Here is a 24,964-nt window from a genome sequence, read left to right on the forward strand (position 1 = left end):
TGCATATGACTGATCCCACAACCATTAAGAATCCAACTTCTATCACTAAGCTATCAGTTGTCGCTATGGGAATGACCAGACATACTTTAATTAAAAGACTAAGTAAGACTTCTTTCTTTTCGTTTTGCTGACATATTTGTTTTGTTAATAGGTGTCTAGACACAATCAAGCTGTAGTCTCGACATATTAAAACTTTTTATCGTACGTGTAAAACGAGCCTTATAATAATGCTTATTTTGAGACTTTACCCTGGAGCGCTAAAGTTCGTATCTCAGAAAATAATAGTAACTTTAATACTTCGTTATAAATACCAGTATTCTTTCCCCATGATAATTTGATCACCGATAACAAAATTTTTTCTTTTTCAGTGTTAAGTACACTTTAGTTACCTTACTCGTATTAATTTTCTGGATACTAATTATCACACATTCACGCGAAAATTTAATTGCGCAGTTTAATTAAAAAACGCATCGATTTTTTGTCTCAAACCCTGAATTTTGTAATTGTAATTGTAAAACAAATAAAGTACCGTAAAATTAAGTTACTCTTTGTTTTAACGATTAGATTTTTTGCGCAAAATATACAAATAAAATATCCGTATTTCTTAATTTCATTTGAGAGAAAGTACAAAAACACACGAAACGAATGCGATAAACACGATAATATGTATAGTAATATGTAAGTTAAAATACAGTGAATTTTCTATATTTCAAACTAGCAAGGGGCTGAAAGATTTGTTCAAGACAGAAAGAATTCGCGACAGAATGGAGCAGAAGGGAGAGAAAAAGGCAAAATAGTTTGTTGGAAAAAGAGAAATGTTGGAGAAAACGAGAGCTTACTATCTATATCAGTAATATTGTATGATTACTGATACAAGTCTAGATTTGCAGTAACTAAACACGTAAGTAAGTAACAGGAAGCTTAATGTCATTGGGGATTCCATCCTAATGGCTGGCTTTTCCTTCCCTCTGACCGTAACTATGGTACATAACCGTCAGAGATACGTATAGCATTGCTCTAACTTGCTCGCGATTAGCGTTCAGCAGATTGCACCAAATGAACCAAAAACACTACATTTCAAGTGCGCCGATGTGGGGATTCGAACCTGACACCTTGTGATTACAAATCGAATGCGCTACCACTACACCATCTCCACAATTCAAGCATTTGCAATAACTAATCAACTACAAATTTGACAAATTGAAACAATGCTTTCGTAGCTAGAAGTGCGAGCCGCGTACTTTCGTGTTGAACAATTCCGGGGTGAACCATTCAAAAATGGACACGCAGATGTACGATGATAAACCTCAGGGACGGCGCCACTAGGGGAGCTGCCCCCTTTTTGCTGAGTAATAATTTTTTTTATTTTCTGCCCATAAAAAAATTGACGTTATCCAACCAGAGAACCTGCAGGCTATCTCAGTTACAGCGCCATCTGGACCCCAAAGTATAGCCGTTTTGCGTGTTTTAGGACTCTTAAAATGCGTTGGCTTCCAGGACCCCAGTTGTTTCGGCAACTCGCTTCGCTCGTTGGTTGTTACTAAAATCTCAAAATCTCCCACTATGCCTAAGCTCCCCTCCACTTTGGAAATTGTGGCGCCGCCCCTGAACCTTCATCCACACACAAATTATATCTTGGGAAATAGATGGCGATTCTTATAGTCAGGGAAGTTGCAATCAACCTATTATATTTTTCTTACTATAAACGTAAACAAATACCCAGGTTGTCTATTTTTTAGTTTCTTTAAACTCGTTTAGAAGGCTTTTGTCTTTATGACAAATTTTCTCGTGATAACGGCTTAGCGCACGATAACCTGGAAACTAGGATATTCTTTACTAAATTAATCTCACGTTATCAACCAAACTTTGTCTGGTCAACCAAGACCAAGGTTATATTATCCAGGTAAACGTAGCTCGAGAGTACAGTCGTTACGTTTTTTAAATAAATGTCTTCCTCTTGAGGTATTTTAATAGCGATTATCTTGTTCTTTACTGACACTCTGTTTCCAAGCCCGTTCAACCTAGCTTTGTGATTTATGGTATATCTTCATCTTCACCTTCATCGATCGTGAAACATCTTCTTCTGGCAAACTAGAAAAAAGTCATTTTCTTAAAATTTCATAAAAATGTGTAAAGAATCCTTAAAAGGTTGAAGGGGGTACGAAACGAGATGACGCTTTCGCCTGCAGTGACTTACACGTAATTCGATTAATAAAATTATTCATAAGTTAATTTACGGCTGCTATTTGTAGCAGTAGTACTTCTTTTTCAACATAATTTATCTCCTTTGTGCCATCTCCATCAGAGAAGAACCAAAATGCTTCATTATGAAATATTGAAATTTCCAAACCTGTTCAACTGTATTAATTTGTGATTCGTTGCAATCACCTGATATAGATGGAACTCTTTGCTAAAACGGCGAGAAAAAAATGTGATTCAGAGCTAAAAGTAATATGTCAAAATATGTTAAAAATCTAAAGACAATGAAATACGGAGGAGTAAAAAGTGAAGGAAACGATTTCATAAAAAAAAGACTTTCCTCTACTCCAATTTAACACTATTGAAATTAAAGGGGAGACCCTACCCCCGGGCTCCAATGTAAAGGCCTTTCAGTAAGATTACTATAATTGCAAAATTTCCTAAAAAGTCTTTATTTTTATGGAACCGAAGATAAAATAAATGTAGTTTATTATGGTTTAAAAAAATGTACGTAGAATTTTTTTTATAACTACGAAATTAAGAAAAAATGTAAAAACACAAAGCCGGTTCCAGTCAACCTCGCCCCAAGGGTTTTTGCATTTTTGACATCGAGCGCTAGCGGTCCTGGCATAGGCAACAAACCTGGGGACGAGGGTAGGTTCCAGTAATACCCTTTGTTCAGCACAGTTTCGCCTAAAGTATGCTACCACGTTTTTTATGATAAAAAACATATTTGGTAACTTCGGAACAAAAAAATACTAAAAAAATGTGGTACAATATTTTAGCCTTGGGTGTCAGCAACACCATGATGTAACTCTCTTCAGCAGAGCTTTAATACCTTTGGCACATGAACTAAAGTCGGGGAGAAACGTAAATAAACATTTTTAACAACTTTCGCACTTTTTACACCTGCCATGTCTACTAACTCACTTGAAGCCTGGTTCACATTATGATTATATTTTCACTACCATACTCAACATTATTTTCAAATTGTTGTTAAAGATGGCAGCGAATGAAATTAGTCAAGAGAAAATAATGGATAAAATGTTCCAAGAAATGAGAGATTATAAGATAATGAGATTAATTTTTTCAACTGTGTTAAAAAAGTGTGTGATTGCGGAATAACACATGGTGTGCCTGCTATGAGAAAAGGACATTTTCCTAATTTTAAACCATTTATAAAAATGACGCGTAGGTTGTTATATTTCTAGAAAGCTAAGATTTTGTTTCAAATAGCTGTGTGAAGCTTCGGCACAGACGCAGAGTAATACTATGCTGACAGCCGATCCCCAATTTCTGCTACAGATGGACAAAACAGCGATTTAGGCTATTTGTAACCTCGCTTCCAGGGCATTTTGCCTCTTGTTGATAAAGTAAATGTAATCAAAGGTCACAAGACCCAGGGGACGAGGTTGAGCTAATATGTACAACGGGCAATTACCTAATAAATAGAAAACCCTGTGGATTCTTGCACGGGCTAACAACCAGTTAATATTACTCTGTACCGTATTTTGTTCAAAATGGTCAAAACTTTGTGCCCGAAATATGTGCGAAGGGCGAAAACCTGATGATAGGAATATTGAAAAACGGACGATCTCTTGTTTTTTTTCCACGGTCTAAACTTGTTTTTAAAACAATGTTTTTACTTTTGCATAAGAAGCAAAAAGAATTACGATTTTACATAAAACATTCGGTTAATTTATACTTATCATTTCTTAAGATTGCTTATATAAAATTTTATGAATTCAAGTGTACTGCTACTTACATACACAAAAATTTGTACCTTTTCAATTTATTAGCCTTAACAGACACAGGGACCTAATCTGCGTATCTATTACATAAAATTAAACTTACGTTTTCTGTTCCCCCATTTCCGCGCTTCCGAAACTTCACAACACAGTATACAGAAAAGATAACTACCACAAGACCAATAAAAGATACCAAACATATTTTTGTTATGAAGATTCTCCTTCTTCCTTTTTCTTTTAGCTTATATTCGTTCTCTTTGTTTGGATAAGCAAGACATGATTCATATTCTAAAGTACCAAACTGTTTCCACGTAAGAGATTCACAGGGATATATGTGATATGTGAAATTTTTCTTGAGACAAACATTGAATTCAGTGATTTGTTTTCTTCCACAACAGTTGAGGTCTTTTTTGTTATTCACACTGATAGTCATGACGAACACTGGATACTTGCAAAACACTTGGATTCTTGTGCCCAAATTAATGGTCACACGTTCCAGATTACTACATGAACAGCTGAGAAGGTTATTGCTCAAAACTATTGATAAATTCTTAGTAACTCTGTCCATAGATGGAAGTTTTCTTATTAAATTGTTATCCAGAAATATTCTTTTCAACTTGGGTAAAACTGTTATTGTTGCTATGGGAACTTCTGTAAATAGATTAGCTGACAAATCAAGCTCCTTTAACTCTGTAAAGTTTTCCAATCTCTCTTTCAGAACGAGGTCATTGTATATATTTTGATTACTCAAATTTAGCTTTAAGATTCGGACAGTATGTTGACTATAGTTTACGTACATGCCATGTCCAACATTTATAAGTAAAGTTACCAATGCTACTACAAGCTTCATTTTTTTTGGTGAGCGATTCTTTTATTTTTTTTTCATTTTATATTTACGAAACTTAATGCCGACGAAAAAGGGGGAGATTTAGTTATTAATAGTTTTAAAAATAGTTCCAAAATAAATTTTTATCTTCTTAGTTTTTTTAAAAGGCGGGTTGTTTTTCTTTTGTTTTTATTCTAAAGACATACAAGAATTATCGTATCATTTTGAAATATACTTATATTTCCAAAACATTCACACCAGGTGTTCTTTTATACGTAAATATGGATTTGCTTCTTATCGTTTTTTTCTTCCGTGTGATACATAAATCAAACAGCGAGCTACATGAAATTTTTTGAAAATTTTAACGTGTCACCATCACGTATGTTGGATACATAGTTACTATCAACCTTGTCTCCAGGGCTTTGTCTCCCTTCTTTATTATAGACTTGTCTTTTCAACGGTACTTTGTGTCATATCCAAACATCATTGATACTCTACCATCCTTGTTCTTGAAAAAAAATCCCCTTTTCGCTGTTCATTTGCATTTCGCATGGCTTCTTTTGACTGGGGTCTTTAAAACAAGTCCTAAGTACGAGGTTTATGTTCGACGTAAAACTACTTTGTTACTTGTGGCATGGTGAGAGTGACGAAAGCAAACTAAATACTCAAGTTGTGCTGACGTTAGCAACAATACATAAACAAGTGAATTTTCGCAGATTAATTTTGTTAATCCAATATAGAAAATATCTCTATAATAAAACGCTAATTCTGTCTGTCTGTCACTTGCAAAGTGGATAAAATTTCTTTGATAAAGTCTATAAAACATCGCCTATAAATTTGTTCTGTACATTACCAAACTTTGGCGTTAAGCAATATTGACGTCAAAGAAGAGTATATTAATATTAGTGAAGCCATTGCATTGCACTTTTAAATTTAAGGCTAAATAACTTGGAAACGGGTGAAAATAATTGGCGTCATCTCCTGCGTGGGTAACTAGGGACTACCTGAGACCTATTTGGGTAAGTTTTCCAAACCTGGGTCCCCAAATCCGTTTCGGAATGCACGGGTTGATGACGTCATCAAAAAACATTCAAACCCTAATATCTTTGCAACAGGCATACAAATTTCTGAAAAAAAAATTTTTGTGTTCTGACAGGTCTCTGCTGACGTCAGCAAACTTTAAATGACGGTTGTTTTTCTCTGTTATCCTGCCTAAGTGGATTTTTCCACGGGCCTAATCGACTAGTCTATATTATAATACAGTAGACTCCCGGTTATTCGAAGCCTAAAGGGGGATAAGAATTTACTTCGAATAACCGGGAGTTCGAATAACTGAAAAATTCGTTTTCCCGCCAGATTTTCAACTTAACCTTAATGGGATGGACTTTTCTTAAGTAATTGAGGCATTGTGGTTCAGTTGAGCGTGTAAACACAAAGAATTTTTACTTTTTGAAGGAAGAATAAATTTGAACAAATTGTTAACAGGTTTTAAAATATGAAAGTTATAAAGAAAATGTATCTAGTAAATACAAGGAGTTCAACTCTTAAAAAAATCTTTAATGCTACATTGTTTTTTACTATCGATGTAGTGTTTTTGACATGTACGTGTTATCATGTTTAACTGCTTTCTGATTTCAAGACCATTCTCGTCAAACAAAGACCATCTTTCCAACAATTCTAAGGCCTCTTCCAACTCTGACTGCTTTGGCTTCTTCGGGGGGATGTCATGTGCCTCAATTTCATCATCATCGTCATCTTCGAGATTCGGCGCGTTTTGATCTTTGTCCTCATTAAGTACGATTTCCACGATTTCCTCATCAGTCAATTCAATTGATTTACTCGTGCATACCTCAAAATCAATATCCACAAAATCATCTGCGTTAAAGATGTCGCCGTCAACTTCTCTTTTTTTTTATCAAGTATTATGAGAGTAACTCAACCGTTATGGGATATCATGAGTATCAAAAGAAATGGAACGCTGTTATTGGTGAAGTCCTAGAAGCTAAAATGGAACCAACAAACGACATAGACAAATATGCAGTGGCGGTCTGCAAAAAAGGAGATATTGTTGGTCATTTGCCTAAAGGAAAAACAGGAAAATTTGCCAAAACGATATTTTACTTTCTGAAGTCAGAGATGTTGTGTACTTGCAAAGTAAAAGTGACAGGGAAAAGAACTAACTTTGGAGATGATAAGGGATTGAGGATCCCTTGTTTGCTTCAATTCTCTGGATTGAAGGAGAAAAAGAACTTTTGAAGAAATTGCTTGAAGAGTGTAAATAGCCATGAATATTGAAACCTGATTTTTTGAAGAAAAAAAGTGTTTTAATCGCAGAAAATCAATGTTCTCACTCGACGATCTCCCAATAAGAAAAATTCGAATAACTGAGGGTGACTTAGCCTATAATTGGCCCCAAGGGGAATAAAAATCACTTCGAATAACCGAATTATTCGAATAACTGAAGATCGAATAACCGAGAGTGTTTTTGCCTGAGTTGGGTAAGCAGATCCAAGGGGAACGCCACCTCACTTCGAATAACCGAATTATTCGAATAAGTGCAGGTTCGAATAACCGGGAGTCTACTGTACCCGTATACGTCTGTCTGTCACGCAAAATGGTAGCTTAGCTGCGCAATAGCGAGAAGAACGCAATGCGGTATAAAAAGGACGGGCGAACCCGTGGATTTTCCACGGGCTAACTACTAGTTCCATTTGTAAAGGCTAACATTGAAATTTTTCACCTTGTCTCACTTGTGGAGGATTGTAGCTGTGAAGTTTCTTAACTCTATTCGGTCCGGGTTTTTTCGAACATACTATGACCTGGGAAGGGGGGGGGGCGAATCAATAACTTTTCATAGGGTTGTTCAAATTGAATCAAACTTGGCACACTTATGGTACGTCATAAAAGGAACAAAATGCAAGCAATAAATTTTTGCTTGCGTCAGCACATTTTCAGTGACGTCATCAGAAGCTTTAAATTTGTTAATAATGCCACTATCTGCTTAAAATTTAATTACTTTTGTTCCAGCGCAAATTTTTGCATTCTGTTTTAAGTTTCTGAAGGCTAAATAAAAGTTAATTAACATATTTTTCGGTTTTTACGTGGATCACATAAAAATATGCCAAAAATTGGCCGAAAATCCGGTTTTCCGATTTTGGGTAAAATCCGACAAAATCGAGAAATCGGAATAATCACGTGTCTAAATTATCCAAAATGATTCTTCTTAATAAAATAAAAAAAAATGTTGCAAGTTTCAAGTTCTAAAGATAATTCTAACAGGAGTTATTAAATTTTCCCCATTATAAGGATTTCATAGAGATTTTGAGGGGTAGTTTCGAGTAATGGCCAATATCAAGACCTCTGAAAGGTATGGGACCTAAAAATTTGGTATACAGGTGTCTAATAGATAAATATTTAAACTCAGTAAGTTTCGTAGCCATATAATACAGCAATAAGGAGTTATTGAAAAAAAACCCGTCAGGGGGGCGGAATCCACCCCCTCTTGACCGAATAGGGTTAAAGAGATAAATATTTGGCCAGAAAAATGTTTCGCGAAAATCAATTTAAGTAAAATTCCTTTTTTTTCATTTATAATTTCTCGAAACACTGATTTTTACTCATATTACTGCACCAAATGATAGCCTGTTGTTTCTTCTTCTTCTTCAAAAAAAAAATTACACACAAAAATAATTTATGGACTAAAGAACTATACAAATTTGTTTAGTATTTTATATACAAATTAAAAAAATAGTGTTGAAAGACACCAATAAGACGCTTGTTTAACAAAACTCATTTTAACAAGTTTGAAATAAACTTTTCTTTTTTAATTGGTAAACGTCCAAAGCGAAAAGGAAAAATTTAAGAAACCGTCCCAATTTTTAATTATTTTTTGAAAAAAGCAGTTTGATGAAAAATGGCAATCCAAAATCTATGGAGCACAGTGCTATAATTTACAGCAATGACTTTACGCATGCTGGACACATTCCGACACAGCATTGTCGTGTCAATATCGTTTTTGTTTTATCTAACCAGAGGAATCAATGGAAGCATCTTTTTTTTCGCTGTGACTCGTTCAAACCATTTGACAAGCAACACAATTATCTTCATCTTAATTAAGGTTGCAGATACTCAGAATTCATTGTAAGAAATTTCTGCGACTGCTAACACTCCTATTGCAGAATCTCCACGCTTTCTTCCAGTTCCGATATTTGTTCTAAAAACAAAAATTAAAAGTGAAGAAAAAACCCCTAAAAATAGGGTTTTTCAGGTTAGATAGTGTTCAATTTTTCAAGAAATCAGTGAAAAGAAGGAATATGACGAGTTTACCAAGACTTATCTGGCACGTTTAACCGCTTTGAAGGGAAAACTCTTAAACTCTTTACCTTGCCGAAGATTAGCGATGATGCTCATTTTGTTAAGAAAATCATCCCTCTCTTTTCTTCCAACGTCCAAGGACTTCATCATGTACAGAAATGAACTGAAAGTAAAAAGAAAAAAATACTTAACATAGAACACTTTCGAGATATGATTGGATAGTCTGCTAAAAAAATTGAAATCCATAGACCGCAATAAAATTATACCTCCGTGGCTGAAATATCGTTACATAAGCACTGATAAAACTTAAAATATGAAATAAATATTCTGTAGATTTCATGTTACCTTGTTAATGGAGGCAGTGCCCTTACTAAACTGATAATAGCGAAATGCGCAGTTGACAGAAAAATGAAAAACTGCAACTAAATATAATGGCTGTAAATGTTAAATATATAATTTAAGATATTATTTCGGTTTGTCTGTTCAGTATTCATATTACTGTGGAAAGTTTATCATTTCTTGAACATAGTTTAGTAGGCGACGTTTCGGGAGACCCTTATCCCATCATCGGGCAAAGTAAAATGATGTTGAGCATGTATTTATATAATTGCAGAAGATCGAAATTCACAAAAATTAACCAATTAACCTACAGAAAAGCAAAACACCAAAGGACAATTTGCAAAAATCTGAAAGACTGTCATTGAAGAATCTAAAGAAGGACAAAGATATCATAATCCTACCGGCAGACAAGGGGAGAACAACGGTTATCTTGAATACACCTGACTACATCGACAAGTGCAACGAACACATCAACAACGGGCCTTACAAACTTCTCAAGAAAGATCCTACAGAAGTCATCAAACGAGAAGGGAGGAACAGGGAAATCATAAACAGGGAAATCTAATTCGACCAATAGTCTCTTGCACTGGAACACCGTTATACAACCTATCAAAATTTGTTGCTTCTATCCTCAGCAAATTTACAACAAGCGACCACAGCGAAAACTCAAAAGAATTTTCAGAATACATCAGAGGAATAAAGATAGCAGACGACGAATGCATGGTATGTCACATCACTCTACACAAATGTTCCCATAAAAGACACCCTAAACATCATTAAAGACCTTATCGAAAACGATGCTGCATTCGGTGAAAAGACGAAGATTCCAGTACCGGATTTTCTGCGTTTGGTCGAACTTGTTCTAACCAAAACATGGTATCTGTTTAACAAAAACTTCTACACTCAAACAGACGGAGTTGCCATGGGAGGCCCTGCATCATCAGTAGTCGTAGAAATATACATGCAAGCACACGAGACAACAGCATTAGTCACATCAGACAGACGTCCTAAGGTTTGGAAAAGATTTGTTGACGACGTATTCGCCATAATCAAAAGATCTCATCTAGAAAAGTTCCATGAACACATCAACGGCCTACATCGACAAATCAAATTCACTGTTGAGCTTGAACACGATGGAAGTATCGCTTTCCTGTGGTTCCATTTCAGTTTCAGTGTATCGTAAACCAACACACACTGACCAGTACCATCAGAAATCTTGCAAAGAAAGTGTCATATCTTCATTACTGAATCGTGCCAACAGCGTAGTCAGCGACAAACAGGAGAGGAAAGAAAAAATTCGACGTGTAAGAAATGCATTAATCGCAAATGGATACAGTCATAAAGTCATCACGCAAGTAAAAAATAAAATGAAGAGAAGATGCAACGGAGACAACAAGGAAACATCAGAGGAATTCATCGCACCAGCCCTACAGAAGAAGTAGTTACTTACATCTAGGTCCGAAAATGTTAATTACCGTAATTAACTGTAATTATCAGCTCGTTTCTGATTGGTTAATTTTTGTGAATTTCGATCCTCTGCAATTATATAAATACATGCTCAACATCATTTTACTTTGCCCGATGATAGGAAAAGGATCTCCCGAAACGTCGCCTACTAAACTATCATGTTCAAGAAATGATAAACTTTCCACAGTAATATAATTTAAGGTTTAAATTTTAATGACTTTTTGTGATGTCTTTATTTAGTCTTTTAACCTTAATATTACTCTTTATTTCTTGTCATTCTTGATGGATTTGTACACATCTAAAGTTCAAGACAAATGAAAATACAAGGCAACATGGTTGATATTTTACTAACGTCAATGTCAAAAAATGCTGCTAAAGTTCAAGACAAATGAAAATACAAGGCAACATGGTTGATATTTTACTAACGTCACTGTCAAAAAAATGCTGCTAAAGTTCAAGACAAATGAAAATACAAGGCAACATGGTTGATATTTTACTAACGTCACTGTCAAAAAATGCTGCTAAAGTTCAAGACAAATGAAAATACAAGGCAACATGGTTGATATTTTACTAACGTCACTGTCAAAAAAATGCTGCTAAAGTTCAAGACAAATGAAAATACAAGGCAACATGGTTGATATTTTACTAACGTCACTGTCAAAAAATGCTGCTAAAGTTCAAGACAAATGAAAATACAAGGCAACATGGTTGATATTTTACTAACGTCACTGTCAAAAAAATGCTGCTAAAGTTCAAGACAAATGAAAATACAAGGCAACATGGTTGATATTTTACTAACGTCACTGTCAAAAAATGCTGCTAAAGTTCAAGACAAATGAAAATACACCCAAAATGAACCCAAGGCAACATGGTTGATATTTTACTAACGTCACTGTCAAAAAATGCTGCTAAAGTTCAAGACAAATGAAAATACAAGGCAACATGGTTGATATTTTACTAACGTCACTGTCAAAAAATGCTGCTAAAGTTCAAGACAAATGAAAATACAAGGCAACATGGTTGATATTTTACTAACGTCACTGTCAAAAAAATGCTGCTAAAGTTCAAGACAAATGAAAATACAAGGCAACATGGTTGATATTTTACTAACGTCACTGTCAAAAAAATGCTGCTAAAGTTCAAGACAAATGAAAATACAAGGCAACATGGTTGATATTTTACTAACGTCACTGTCAAAAAAATGCTGCTAAAGTTCAAGACAAATGAAAATACAAGGCAACATGGTTGATATTTTACTAACGTCACTGTCAGAAAAATGCTGCTAAAGTTCAAGACAAATGAAAATACAAGGCAACATGGTTGATATTTTACTAACGTCACTGTCAAAAAAATGCTGCTAAAGTTCAAGACAAATGAAAATACAAGGCAACATGGTTGATATTTTACTAACGTCACTGTCAAAAAAATGCTGCTAAAGTTCAAGACAAATGAAAATACAAGGCAACATGGTTGATATTTTACTAACGTCACTGTCAAAAAATGCTGCTAAAGTTCAAGACAAATGAAAATACAAGGCAACATGGTTGATATTTTACTAACGTCACTGTCAAAAAAATGCTGCTAAAGTTCAAGACAAATGAAAATACAAGGCAACATGGTTGATATTTTACTAACGTCACTGTCAAAAAAATGCTGCTAAAGTTCAAGACAAATGAAAATACAAGGCAACATGGTTGATATTTTACTAACGTCACTGTCAAAAAATGCTGCTAAAGTTCAAGACAAATGAAAATACAAGGCAACATGGTTGATATTTTACTAACGTCACTGTCAAAAAATGCTGCTAAAGTTCAAGACAAATGAAAATACAAGGCAACATGGTTGATATTTTACTAACGTCACTGTCAAAAAAATGCTGCTAAAGTTCAAGACAAATGAAAATACAAGGCAACATGGTTGATATTTTACTAACGTCACTGTCAAAAAAATGCTGCTAAAGTTCAAGACAAATGAAAATACAAGGCAACATGGTTGATATTTTACTAACGTCACTGTCAAAAAAATGCTGCTAAAGTTCAAGACAAATGAAAATACAAGGCAACATGGTTGATATTTTACTAACGTCACTGTCAAAAAATGCTGCTAAAGTTCAAGACAAATGAAAATACAAGGCAACATGGTTGATATTTTACTAACGTCACTGTCAAAAAATGCTGCTAAAGTTCAAGACAAATGAAAATACAAGGCAACATGGTTGATATTTTACTAACGTCACTGTCAAAAAATGCTGCTAAAGTTCAAGACAAATGAAAATACAAGGCAACATGGTTGATATTTTACTAACGTCACTGTCAAAAAAATGCTGCTAGCCCTGACCTATTTCTAATACTTCGAAAAGATTTTTAAAATTTCCAATAGAATGGACACCCTAATGTCACCTGTTGCAAGAATGCTAATAAATGCCATTCCACCTATATGTAACTTAGGAATAAGTTGGTTACTACCTATTAAAAATGGTTCATACCAGTCTATTGATGGTCCATACCAGTACAATTCTCAATATTATTTGTATAAACGTTACTTGCTATAATACATTGTGTCAAATGCTTAGATATTTCTCACTGGAGAAAAACGAGCGTCAAAATAATCACACTGGTGTGAATCTAACTTAAAAGATGCTATTTACATATTTATGTAAAAAATTATTTTTAATTTATATTATTCTTACCTGTATTTTACGTAAGATGGATAGTTACACATAACAAGTTTAAAATGTTTAGATGTTTCTCGTTCATCGTTTAAGCAGTAAACTCGATGATTTATAAACTCCTATAAAATGAACGCGACATTATCAGCTTTATTGTAGCGTTTTAGAGCCCGTATACACGATGCCAAACCTTTTCGCCGCTTACAGAGCTCTTGATCTAAAGATTATATCCCATGAGTTTACGTACCGTGAGTTTTCGTAACACATGAATGTGAAGGGCCACACACGCACAAAAAAATAAATGTAAGTGAATATTTAGCTGGCACAACTCGAGCTGGCCCAACTGATAACGACACCGTCCATGACGAAGAAAGGTAGCGAAGGAAGGTAGCGAATAAGGGTGTCGAATTAGCGTGGCGAATAAGGGTGTCGAATAAGGGTGGCAAATGAGGGTGTCGAATAAGGGTGGCAAATGAGGGTAGCGAAGGGAGGTAGCGAAGGAAAGTGGCGAATGAGAGGGGCGGATGAAGGTAGCGAAGGAAAGTGGCGAACGAGGGTGGCAAATGAGTGTGGCAAATGAGGATGGCCAAGAAAGGTAGCGAAGGAAAATGGCGAAAAAGGGGTCGAATAAAGGTAGCGAAGGGAAATGGCGAACGAGGGTGGCAAATAAGGGTGGCGAAGGAAGGTAGCGAAGGAAAGTGGCGAATGAGGGTGGCGAATGAAGGTGGCGAATAAATATACTACTTACGCTAAGTGTGCAAAGGAGGAATTTTCTTCGCCAATTTCGAAATCTTTTTTCTGTTCACTATCCCACGTACTCCATCCTCTAAAAATTAAAAATGGCGTTTATAACGAAGTGAATACTTGCTGACCTCTGAAAAGTGCAAACCAGAGGACAAAAAAAATAAATAAATAAATCGTGCAACGTATAAAAGGTTATATAAACATTTAAACTGACTGAAAAGAAAAGATTTGCAGCTACAAGTGAGATGACACGCAGTATTTGCAAGATGAAACGTCATAAGAAGTAATGCCAAAATTTGATAAAATAAGAAACATCAGTTCTGGAATTTATTTGAAATTAGAAATACCCTCTCTCAAGGTTTCGGAAAACTTTTTGTCATGATATTGCCTGCCCTTCGATCTTTTTCTATGCAAATGTGCTTATATCAATATATATATGAGCCAAACCAGCTCATTAAAACAACATTGTTTGGTGATAGAGAGTTATCTAGTGTTGACAAAAAAAAAAAGAAATCTCAAGGCTCGAGGCTTCTTGTAACATAACATAAAAAAGCATCTCGTTTTCATGCTACACGATGATGGAAATGGAGAAGAAACATACTGAATATCACCGGTGCGTTTCTTTCGGTCAGCATGTATAGCGACAAGAAAAGCCGCATTCCAAAATCGTAAAGATTTCCTAAAAAATAAAACCAGGTATTAAAAACTAATTACGGGTATGGTTCATTAGATGCGCCGTTAATGGCTGATTCCGTCATAATGGCATTATTATTTTAAGAAATACTTTCATTTTCTCTTTTTTTGTTACAGAAAAATTCTATAAGGTATAGTTACAGCAGACTCTACCATTCGAGCGCCTACAAAAAAGTTCGTTTAATTATAGAGTTCGTATTATAGGAACCTTTCCAATAAATTTCAAAAAGTAAAGACAGCCTTGAATTATCTAAATACATGCAACAGTATTAAAGCCATGAATCGATAAATGCCTATGTAGGGTGGTCTGAGCAGACTCAAAGTGGGTAGCGTCACAGAAGTAATATATGACTAGTATTTCCACAGTTTCAAGTTCGTACAAAGTGTGAATGAAAAAATATATCTTGTAATAATAATAATAATATTTTACCAGATAGCCTGATCTTTCAAATATTCGTAAACATATTGTTTTGAAGATTTTCGTCCTATAGAATAACAGAGATTGATAATAAGAGATTAATTTCTTTTAACTTCTACAAAAAACATCAGATCACGAGAACCTGAAGAAGCATGCTTTCCAGCAAAGACAATAGCCATGCAAAAACTTTCAAAATACTATGATTTATACGTAAATGCTCGTCTCATCGAAAAAACTATCACAAACACTTCTTACACGATACACAACAATGCTACGTACCTATGATTGCAGTCGAGGTATAGTGATAGGTGAAACACATGTTCATAATTGAAGTAGCTGGACCAAAATCATCAGACACATTGCACCTAAAAATAAATCAAACGATAAGAAAAAAGCAGTTTCTCCTCCTTTCAAACTTTGCGTTTATAGGATGATTACCCTACGGTATGCATGCACCATAGTGTTTTTAATATAAGGCAGTCATTCCAATTACCAACGTTAGACAACGAATAAAAAAATCATCTCCAGACAAAATTCAGACGTTCTCTTACTCGAAAAGTGCTACAGCGAAATATTGAACCAATCTGTAAAACGTGAACTCGTCTACTTCTTTGTTGTAAACACGCTGGAAAAATAAAAAAATAAAATGTATATGAGTGACATTCTGTTGAAGGTACAAGTTTACAGCTGAAAGAACATGTTTATAATTCAAAGAAGACATTCACAACTAAAGTAAGTAAAGTGCTAATTAGAATGCTGGTATACAAACGAAGCCATTCAGTTTTGAATAAGAATCAGGTTGTTTTTCACTCCTATTTTTGATATATTTGTTTACTTGGCACGCGAAAAGCATAAAGAACGCTTATTTTGTATTATATATTTAAATAAATAGAAAAAAAAGGGTAACACCAAGTTAAAACGATGAAGCGTTTTAAAGTTTTACTTTGAAAAACCCATGTTATCCGCAGTGTGTATAGATAAATAAGCCGCAAACCCTGACTGTGGGTATATAGCCTCGATTTTAAAATGCATGCAATTGGATATAAACTAAGGAAAAACACACCACGGGTGAATGAAACCAAAAAAACATAAATAAAACGAACACGTCACGAATAAAGTGATCACAGTATACCTGAGTGTCAATAAATTTTCCAAACCATTCTCTTCCCTCTGGATGCTAAAACAAGGATTGTCATTTAACAATTTCTTTCTTCCAATGTGCGTACCTGACCACAAAACTATACTGTGAATAGGAACTTGACAGAGTAACGAATAATGAACCACTGGCTTTATCATTAACCCCCAAAAAAACCCACACAAACGAAGGTTACAAAGATGAGCGTTCAAACATATACATGCAGGATTCCTACAAAAAGATGTTCTACAAAATGTACCTAAAAAAATTGTTTTTACACAAATCATTACAAACATTATTTTTGTACCTGCACAAGCAATCCGAATTTAGCTTTTTCTTCCTGAGCAATATATCCACTACAATAAAAAGAACAACAATGAAAAAGAAAAAAGAAAAAAATAGGATGAAAATCATTCAAATTTTTAAATAAAAATTCAACATTCCAATCTAATGAAGTCTTAAACAATTTTATTGCTTACTCAGCGGTAAATACTGTTTCCACAAATTTGCTCATAAACTGTTTGCATTCTTTTTCAAACAACTTTGTTTCTCCATCGTAATCGATAACAAGATCTAAAAATAAATTGCAAAGCTTGAGATCACGCAATACAAATGTAGCAAACAGAAATCAAAGATAATAAATACAAATGTAGCAAACAGAAATCAAAGATATTAACAGCAATGACTCCACCTAAACATTTCACTTGAACATACTGTCCAACCACATAGACAGATTTCTTTTGTTTGCATTTAAAATTGTAAGCTGCTTTGGCTCATGGCAGGCCAAAAATACTGACACCAGGTGAAGCAACTTCTGCTTCAGTGCATTTCTTCTCACTAGGGTATCGTGAAGACTTGACAAATTATGAATCAGATGGTATTAATCTATACATTTGATGATAGTTTAAAGCCTAAATAGCATTTACGCGAGAAAAGTCAGCTAAAATTGTCTCTTTTTAGCATGCCCTAGCATCTCTTAGCCCTTGATGTATAGATGTTGTTAAAATAATGTTAAATGTTAAAATACCTGTCTGCAGCATGGTATTTTAACATTTACATTCTTTAATAAGCAAGCAAGACTTCACAACGTTTTCTCTTTTCCTTAAAATTAAAAATGTTGACTGAGACCTGTGTATGTACTTTATTTCATTGAAATTCATTATTCAGGAGTATTCGTTAATCAAATAAAAATCAAAAGGGCTTTGGCTGTTGCTGCTTGCAGCAACCAAATTTAGCTTACAGGAACACACCTGACACAATAGTGTGGATAAACATAGTGCATTTGTTATTTTGTGTGCTTGTAGCGCAACTTTTTTTGTCCCACGCAAACACAGACACACGCATACACAAAAATGTCTAAGGTAATTCGACAGAGAAAAAAATAAAAAGATTGTAAAAAAACAACAAATGATGCTAAAACCCTTATGTATACATGCGTTTACACCAGCATTGCCTGCCCAATTTTCTTCACATCAACCGTAGCTGCGGTAAAGACAGATGTGGTAAAGACACTTTCTAAGCATACTTGCGCTGTGGACTGAACCACAGACCTTGTGATTACGAAACAAATACTAACTTTTTCATAATAATAGAATGTTGTGCAATTCAAATATATTCCACAAACTTGTTAAAAATAACAGGTACCATTATTACTCCAGATTCTATACATTTGAAGGGTTTAACATCATAAAACTTTCAAGAAAATACATATATATATAGGGTGTTAGCTAAAAATTCAAAATTAAGGCTGTTAGACCTTGGATAAAGTGTATCTAATTTATTCTTAAAATAAATAAAACTGTTAAACCTTATATCGTATACCTAAAAAATCTGTAACCCAACATTTGAACATTAACCCTTGCTCCTGTACACTTTGTGATGCGCTGTTGTTGAGTGCAACAAAGTTTTTGTTCTCTAAAACCTTTGTATTGTGCTTTTTATATGTTTTGCATGTAAGATTTTCTCTACAAATATATACTTTGATCAAATAAAGATCCTGCTTTTTTTATTAGTCGAAGTTACAATAAAGTTTTCCGGAAAACGGTATAACGCATATACGGATATGCAACATGGTTTACTTGTACTAAGCACTCAGCCCAGTGTCAAGATTAATTTTTGAACTTTCACTGGAACTTTTTCCTGCAAAATAATGTTGCAGGTTTGTTTTTGCTTTAACAGGGTAAAAATAAGTTGAAAACGGTGCTTTTACCCTTGAATTTTTTTTTTATACATAAAATATAATTACTGAGTTTTTGGGAAAAGGGTAATATGTGCGACAAGGTATACTTGTACTAAGTGCTCAGCCCAGTGTTAACAATAAGGTAACTGTTTTTTGTGTCTCTATTTAATTTGAGATAAAGTTTTTTTTGGAAATGGGTACATTGATGGATGTCAGACATTGTTTATCTTTACTAATCACTCAGCCCGGGGTAACATTCCTTTTTGAACTTTTACCTGTAACAAAGGTTTGCAAACTTTGTTTTTATATCAGCTATATCAGCTAAAGTTATTTTTTGAAAAAAACATTCTCTGGAAAAACCATAATGTTGCGTACACTTCACTCGATTTACGAAAAACAGCATGCCTGTAATAAAGCGGTTTATCAGAATGTGTGTCACAGTTTATGGATCTTATTAACCGTTCCACCTGGTGTTGGTGCATTTAATTTATGAACAATCTGAACCTGGGTGAAATTTAGAACATTAAAAATAAGTAAAAAATAAATATAAACTAAATTGAGACTAATAAGTTTACCTGGATCAAAAAACACCTCCATTTGAGCACTACTGCCATCAATATCTGTTTGCTGTATCTTAACAATTGAATTTTGTATTGGTTCAGTTGAAAGTGCTCTCACAAATAATCTCATTCCTATTTATATCCTTTTGATGAAATTTAAACAATAAGCTTTGTGGATGTATTTAAACTTGGTACACATGTCATAAATAAATAAAACTTTACAATCGCAAAAATTTATATTAAAAAAAATTAAAAAACCTTAATTTTAAGTTTACACACACAACATAATTAGAACAACTTTATGAATTGGGCAAACTCACGCTTACAGTTAACATTTTTTAATTTGAAATTTTTTTAATTTTTAATTTTAAGCATTAAAGGTTAACAAATCACACATAATCAAGCACTTGCACTTTATTAATGAAGTATTCAGAGTGGAACTCAAAATTAATGAAAATTCATCAACTACATTAAATTGCAAAAGTTGCAATGTCACAGATAATTGAAATTAATATAAAAAATAAATTTTTAACTTCAGCAAGCAATTGTTACCTGTCTGTATAGAGTATACTTTAAGCAAAACTACATATTATTAGGACACTAAATCCTGTAAGCTTCTGGTGTCTTCACCACAGGATCTACCCTTGTGTGTTCCCAGTGTTACTTAAAGAAACCTATTTAAATACCAGACAGTGAGAAAACATCATTAAAATAATGTAATCCTTAGAATCAGCTTAACATGAAAAACTGGGAAAGATACGCACCTACAGAAAATGAATTTAAAAAAATTTCTTTTTTTAGCTATACCCTTTTCAGCTTATTTTCTTTTGCTACTCGCTTGCAAACTCCCTGTATATGAAGAAGAAAAAAGATTTTACTTTTTCTCCTATATTTTAGATTCTAAAATTTCATTCTTATTGGAATGGTGTTTTTCCAATAAGAATGAAATTTTAGAAACTAAAAAAGTGTTTGTGCAATGTAAACATTAACAAATCACAATGCTCAGTGTGTTCTAAGCTAACAAACATATAATCAGTTCAACAAGAAATCTCAGCTGCTGAAACTTTGTTTACTCAACTAATGAAATAAAAATGTATGAAGCAATACTCTCTTGTTGATAACTTTATTTTAGTTTTCAATGAATAAATTTGTCTGCTTAATGACCTAAGTGCCTATAGCAATTAAGTGGAGCATGAAAAAGCAGTGTTGTAATAATTAGTATCTAGTGTATTTATATAATTTATTGTAACCTAGCTGTTAATGATAATATCCTTGAGGGATGAAGTAAATAAAAAATGTTTTTACAAAGTTGATAAAAATGCAATCTGTCTGTTTATTATATTGGTTGTTGTTTTATTATCTCATTGTTGTTGTTGTACCATTTAATCACTGATGTGAAAGAATTTAAATTACAAGAGCTGTAACCAAACACAGCTTCTTTGACAATTAATAACTAAAATTATGGTACTTTTTCTAACTTAAAGGCATTTAATAAAAATTAAAAGAAAAAAAATTATATAGGCAACATTTAAAGGGAACATAATGAATGTTCCCTTTAAAATGTGGGAACTGAATGATGTGATTTATTAGTCCAATGAGCATTATAATATTTTCATATTTTCTGACATTGTACTTGTTTATGCAATATTCTTTTAATGAAATGTGCACTATAATTTAAGAAATAATATTATCATAGTATCTAATTGTTAAAACAAGAAACATTTTACGATATATCATTAAAATTACATTTTTGTGTATAAAATACACTTTCGCCAACCCAACTGACAAGTTTGCTAAGAAACTAGGTCAGAGCATAAGTAAACACAGGGCAAAAAATATAAAATTAGTCATTAACCAGTGGAAGAATACAGATAAAAAAAATTTATCATAATCAAAGAATCACATGCAGGTTTCAGTTAATGCATAGGTTTTTATGCATGTCTTAAGGTTACTGTACAGGAAAAAAATCATTATATGTGTAGTCTCAGAAAAACCCTTATAATTTATGAATACTTTTATATTTTTTCTTATTTTTTTGTTTGTTTCTAAATGCTTGATGAAAGACTTTTTTTGATGATGTTATTTTCCTGAGATGTTAATTTTCCAAAAAGAAAATATTATGAAATAAACACACACCATTTTTTTTCACCATACGTTTTAAAATGGCTTCTTTTTCCAAACGCGTGGTTTTTGCACCATTATATTATGCACAATGTTTACAAAAAATATGCTCAACTCATTTTTGCACATATTTTGTCGAAGGTGTGAAGGATACACCTCTGAAAAGCCTTTTTTCCAGAAAAATGGGATGTTCCAAATATTTTCATGAACTATAAAATATGTCATTCGAAAGAGAATTTCTTTTTCTATATGTCATAAATTTTTTGCAAAAAACCTAAAAAAAAAAATGTTTCCTTTACAGTAACCTTAATGACTTTCTTCAATTAATAATTTTAACAAATTGTAAAGCAAATCTGAAGGTAACTTTGTGACTTTCTGACAATGTAAAATGCTGGATAGATATATAAACCATACATAAATAACTGAAACCTTCAGAGAGAATGCATGTGTGAAGGTTCTAAATTTTTTCAATGATCATAAAACGAAAAACAACAAAACAATGTTTAAGTGTCAGTTCTGTTTCATCCAGTATAAGGTTTATTCAAATCTTATCCATGTTCTTTACCGAGCTTCCATTCTTGTCCAGGGAGTTTATTATTTAATTATTTTTATTTTCTGGGTGTTTTTTTTTTGTTTTTTTTTTATCTATTTATTATGAGCTGACCCTAGAGGTTGTTGTAACCTGAAATTATTGTCAGAATACACTATACTACTATAAGCAGCAAATAATATTGGAGAATAAAGCACAGCCTTTGTATAGTATTATTGAATTTTTTCGTCTTCATTAAAACAATTTCCACTCACAAAAGCCCAAAGAAATTTATCTTTATATTTGCAAAAGTGCTCATATAAGGTCATCACAGTCAGAAATTTGAAATTGTGTTTCCCCATACATTCCACAGTATTGAGTGCTAATAATATAAAAAATAAATTACCTTTTATTTTGTCCAACTCTTTCTGCCAGCTATTTTTCTTATTTCTGGATTTATTCATTACAGTTTTGACTACAAACATAAAATAGAATCACATTTGATCACAGGTGAACATATACCTTTTTACTGGGCATGAGGTTGACTCAATAATTTGCTTTGTTCTATGGGATATAAACTTAATTCTTAACTCCTCTGTTTCTTATTGGTGTATATATTTTGTAGTTTTTTTCACTTTAAATAAAAAAGTTTATTAGAATACGTGTTTTCTAAATTTAATCTAACACTAAGGTTTAAGTGGCGTACACAAGTCTATTAAAAAAAATAAAGGAGAACATGTTGATTTTTAGCCTAATTATTAGGACCCGAGTTCCCAGCGGTCTTCTAATGTCACTATCAAAAAATAAAAAACAGCAGTTATAATGTGATCAGTCATCAACAACGGAAAAGGCTCTAAACGCGTTAATTCTCTAAAGAACCCAAGGACTGACTAAGTTTGTTAATAGACTAACAGTAGCGTAAGGTGTTTACATGCAGCTTATTATACATACATTCTAATCTGAATTATATAATAAGGCGGTTCTTTTGACAAGTGTTAAAGACTGCAAAGAGTGTTAAAAATTCTCTGTGTTGCATATTTTGCAATGGTCCTGCATCACAAAACTGGAAATGGATAATTTTTTTTGCAATGTCATAATTTAAAACATTTTAAAATTTCCGACCTGTTACCTGTGTGACCTGTGGAATACACTACCCGTAGACAGATTTTTTTCTTTTACTTGTTGTATACAAGTAACAATCTGGTCATTTGCTACAATAATGATACTTTTCCATATCAGGATAAAAAGTTTATCAAGTTTTGGGGAATTTTTAAAAATCTTTCTCATTACAGTAACTTCAGAGATTTCCATCTGACCTTATGACACCAAAATGTAAACAGGCTTACTACCTGTACATAAATGATGATGTGCATATTTAACATTGCTAGCCTCACAAATTTTGAGAGAAGTACAACCTATTATTTCCAGAAGCGGACATATATACCTATTATTTTCAGAAAGGGTCCATGGCTTAGATGGAAAGTCCTAGCGTTTTTAATGCTCATGTTGAGCTATATGCTCACCCAACCACCAGATATCTTCCCAAACATCCAACAACCCAAACAGTGTGCCATGTTTCCTCACATTGTTGATGGTAACATTTACATAGACCTTTAATCTCCTGCACAAAGTGCAAGAGTATAACAACTAACCTACAATGCTACATACTCCGAATATGTTGCAAACTTAATATTAAAACTTTTAAACAGGGTGGACTAAACTCTGATAATATCTTGACATACATATGTACTTACTTTCGATAGTAAAAAGGTAAATAAAACCATTGATGTTGAATTAATGTTATTAATGTTACGTTTAATTTGTCAATTAACATTTAAGACTGAATTTTTGCGCCACTTTAAAAGGAAAATGAATGGATTTACTTTGCATGTTACAGACAGACATAGTCTTTGTATTATTATAGAGAAAATGTCAGAATCTTTTAAAACTTACTAATGAAATCATAATTTCCCAGATTTCAGAAATTTAAACAAAAAAAAAATTCAATGCAAAACCCCTTTATTATGACAGGACAGAAGAAGTTTTGAAAATAGCAATGTTCTTCCAGTTTTGGTTAAAATTTAATATTGCTTGCCAATCCTAATATACCAACCGTAAAGGAACATAGCATTTGCTCTGATTGGTAGGAAAGCACTGAAGGAGAGCATCCCGACTACGAGAATAGTTAAACATGGTGATGGTATTTTCGTGTTTTCACAATGAAAAGTTAACTGTGGTTTATGATTTGATTCCTTAGAATATTCTTCTCTCCCCCACCCCATGGTCAAGTCATTATGATTTATTGTAACTTGATTTAATTGAACACCAAATTAAAATATACTACCGTTATCAAATTAACCAAAAAACAATCAAGCTAGCTAGCTACCTTTACTTCCGCTCTGTTTGCGCTGCTGATCTTTTTGCCTGTTTGTTCTTGTTTACTCAAGGGACGAGGGCTGGCCGCGGACACTATCACCCCGAACGCACCTTTTCAACAAAAGCAGAAACGGACACGGCACCACTAACGGAGAATTAGAAGTTGCAGATAGATAGATGTGAATATTCAACATGGCTAGCTTCACACATATCGAGGGATATACCATGTCTATTATTTCCAGGAAGGGTCATGGCTTAGGGTCCGCGCCCTACCAGGCAATGTTCCCTTACTTGGTTTGGGTTAACCCGGGGCTATGATTTTTTATCTATTTATTCGAAGAATGAAAACAATAATGTTTCCTCATTATTTACGTACTTTCACAATGACTTGTCATGTAATTTTTAAATAGAAACGAGATGTTCAATAAAAAGAAAATAAGAGTTGGAGAAGAGACAACAGACACTGGGAACGAGGTAGCTTTGTATTATCTGAATAAGCGGCTCTTGTGTCTTTGTTAATTTCCCTCCGATAGGCTGATGGACTCCGATATATACTTTCTTTTAACTTTTCTAACCTAACGTTTTATTACAAATACTAAGTATGTCGTGCATAAAACAGAGAAATTTCTATTCTATTGATATCCATGT

At 33.5% G+C, this 24,964-nt stretch overlaps 2 protein-coding genes across 4 annotated transcripts; both read right to left on the reverse strand.

Annotated features, from left to right (window-relative positions):
* Nucleotides 1-1,749: 1,749 nt before the first annotated feature.
* LOC130614436 (uncharacterized) lies at nt 1,750-5,082 on the reverse strand. Its single transcript, XM_057435865.1, has 3 exons — nt 4,054-5,082; nt 2,351-2,410; nt 1,750-2,091 (listed from the first exon to the last, which is right to left on the reverse strand). Exons 1-3 carry the CDS (start codon nt 4,795-4,797, stop codon nt 2,035-2,037), a joined length of 861 nt encoding a protein of 286 aa, XP_057291848.1. The 5' UTR covers nt 4,798-5,082; the 3' UTR covers nt 1,750-2,034.
* Nucleotides 5,083-8,413: 3,331 nt separating this feature from the next.
* LOC130614013 (uncharacterized protein KIAA0513-like) lies at nt 8,414-24,423 on the reverse strand. 3 transcript variants are annotated; one of them, XM_057435395.1, is made up of 12 exons: nt 24,327-24,423; nt 22,347-22,415; nt 17,031-17,124; nt 16,859-16,907; nt 16,549-16,593; nt 15,968-16,041; nt 15,696-15,781; nt 15,429-15,483; nt 14,907-14,984; nt 14,310-14,387; nt 9,156-9,250; nt 8,414-8,986 (listed from the first exon to the last, which is right to left on the reverse strand). In XM_057435395.1, the coding sequence occupies exons 2-12, from the start codon at nt 22,402-22,404 to the stop codon at nt 8,943-8,945; spliced, it is 756 nt and encodes a 251-aa protein (XP_057291378.1). In that variant the 5' UTR covers nt 22,405-22,415; nt 24,327-24,423; the 3' UTR covers nt 8,414-8,942. The 3 variants fall into 3 exon arrangements, 2 of the variants coding, with proteins under 2 accessions (XP_057291378.1, XP_057291377.1); XM_057435394.1 differs by lacking the exons at nt 22,347-22,415; nt 24,327-24,423 and adding an exon at nt 19,306-19,444; XR_008975795.1 differs by lacking the exons at nt 8,414-8,986; nt 22,347-22,415; nt 24,327-24,423 and adding exons at nt 13,583-13,683; nt 19,306-19,447.
* Between the last annotated feature and the right edge of the window lie 541 nt (nt 24,424-24,964).

The sequence above is a fragment of the Hydractinia symbiolongicarpus genome, chromosome 11, assembly GCF_029227915.1.
Source record: "Hydractinia symbiolongicarpus strain clone_291-10 chromosome 11, HSymV2.1, whole genome shotgun sequence".
NCBI classification, from domain to species: Eukaryota; Metazoa; Cnidaria; class Hydrozoa; order Anthoathecata; family Hydractiniidae; genus Hydractinia; species Hydractinia symbiolongicarpus.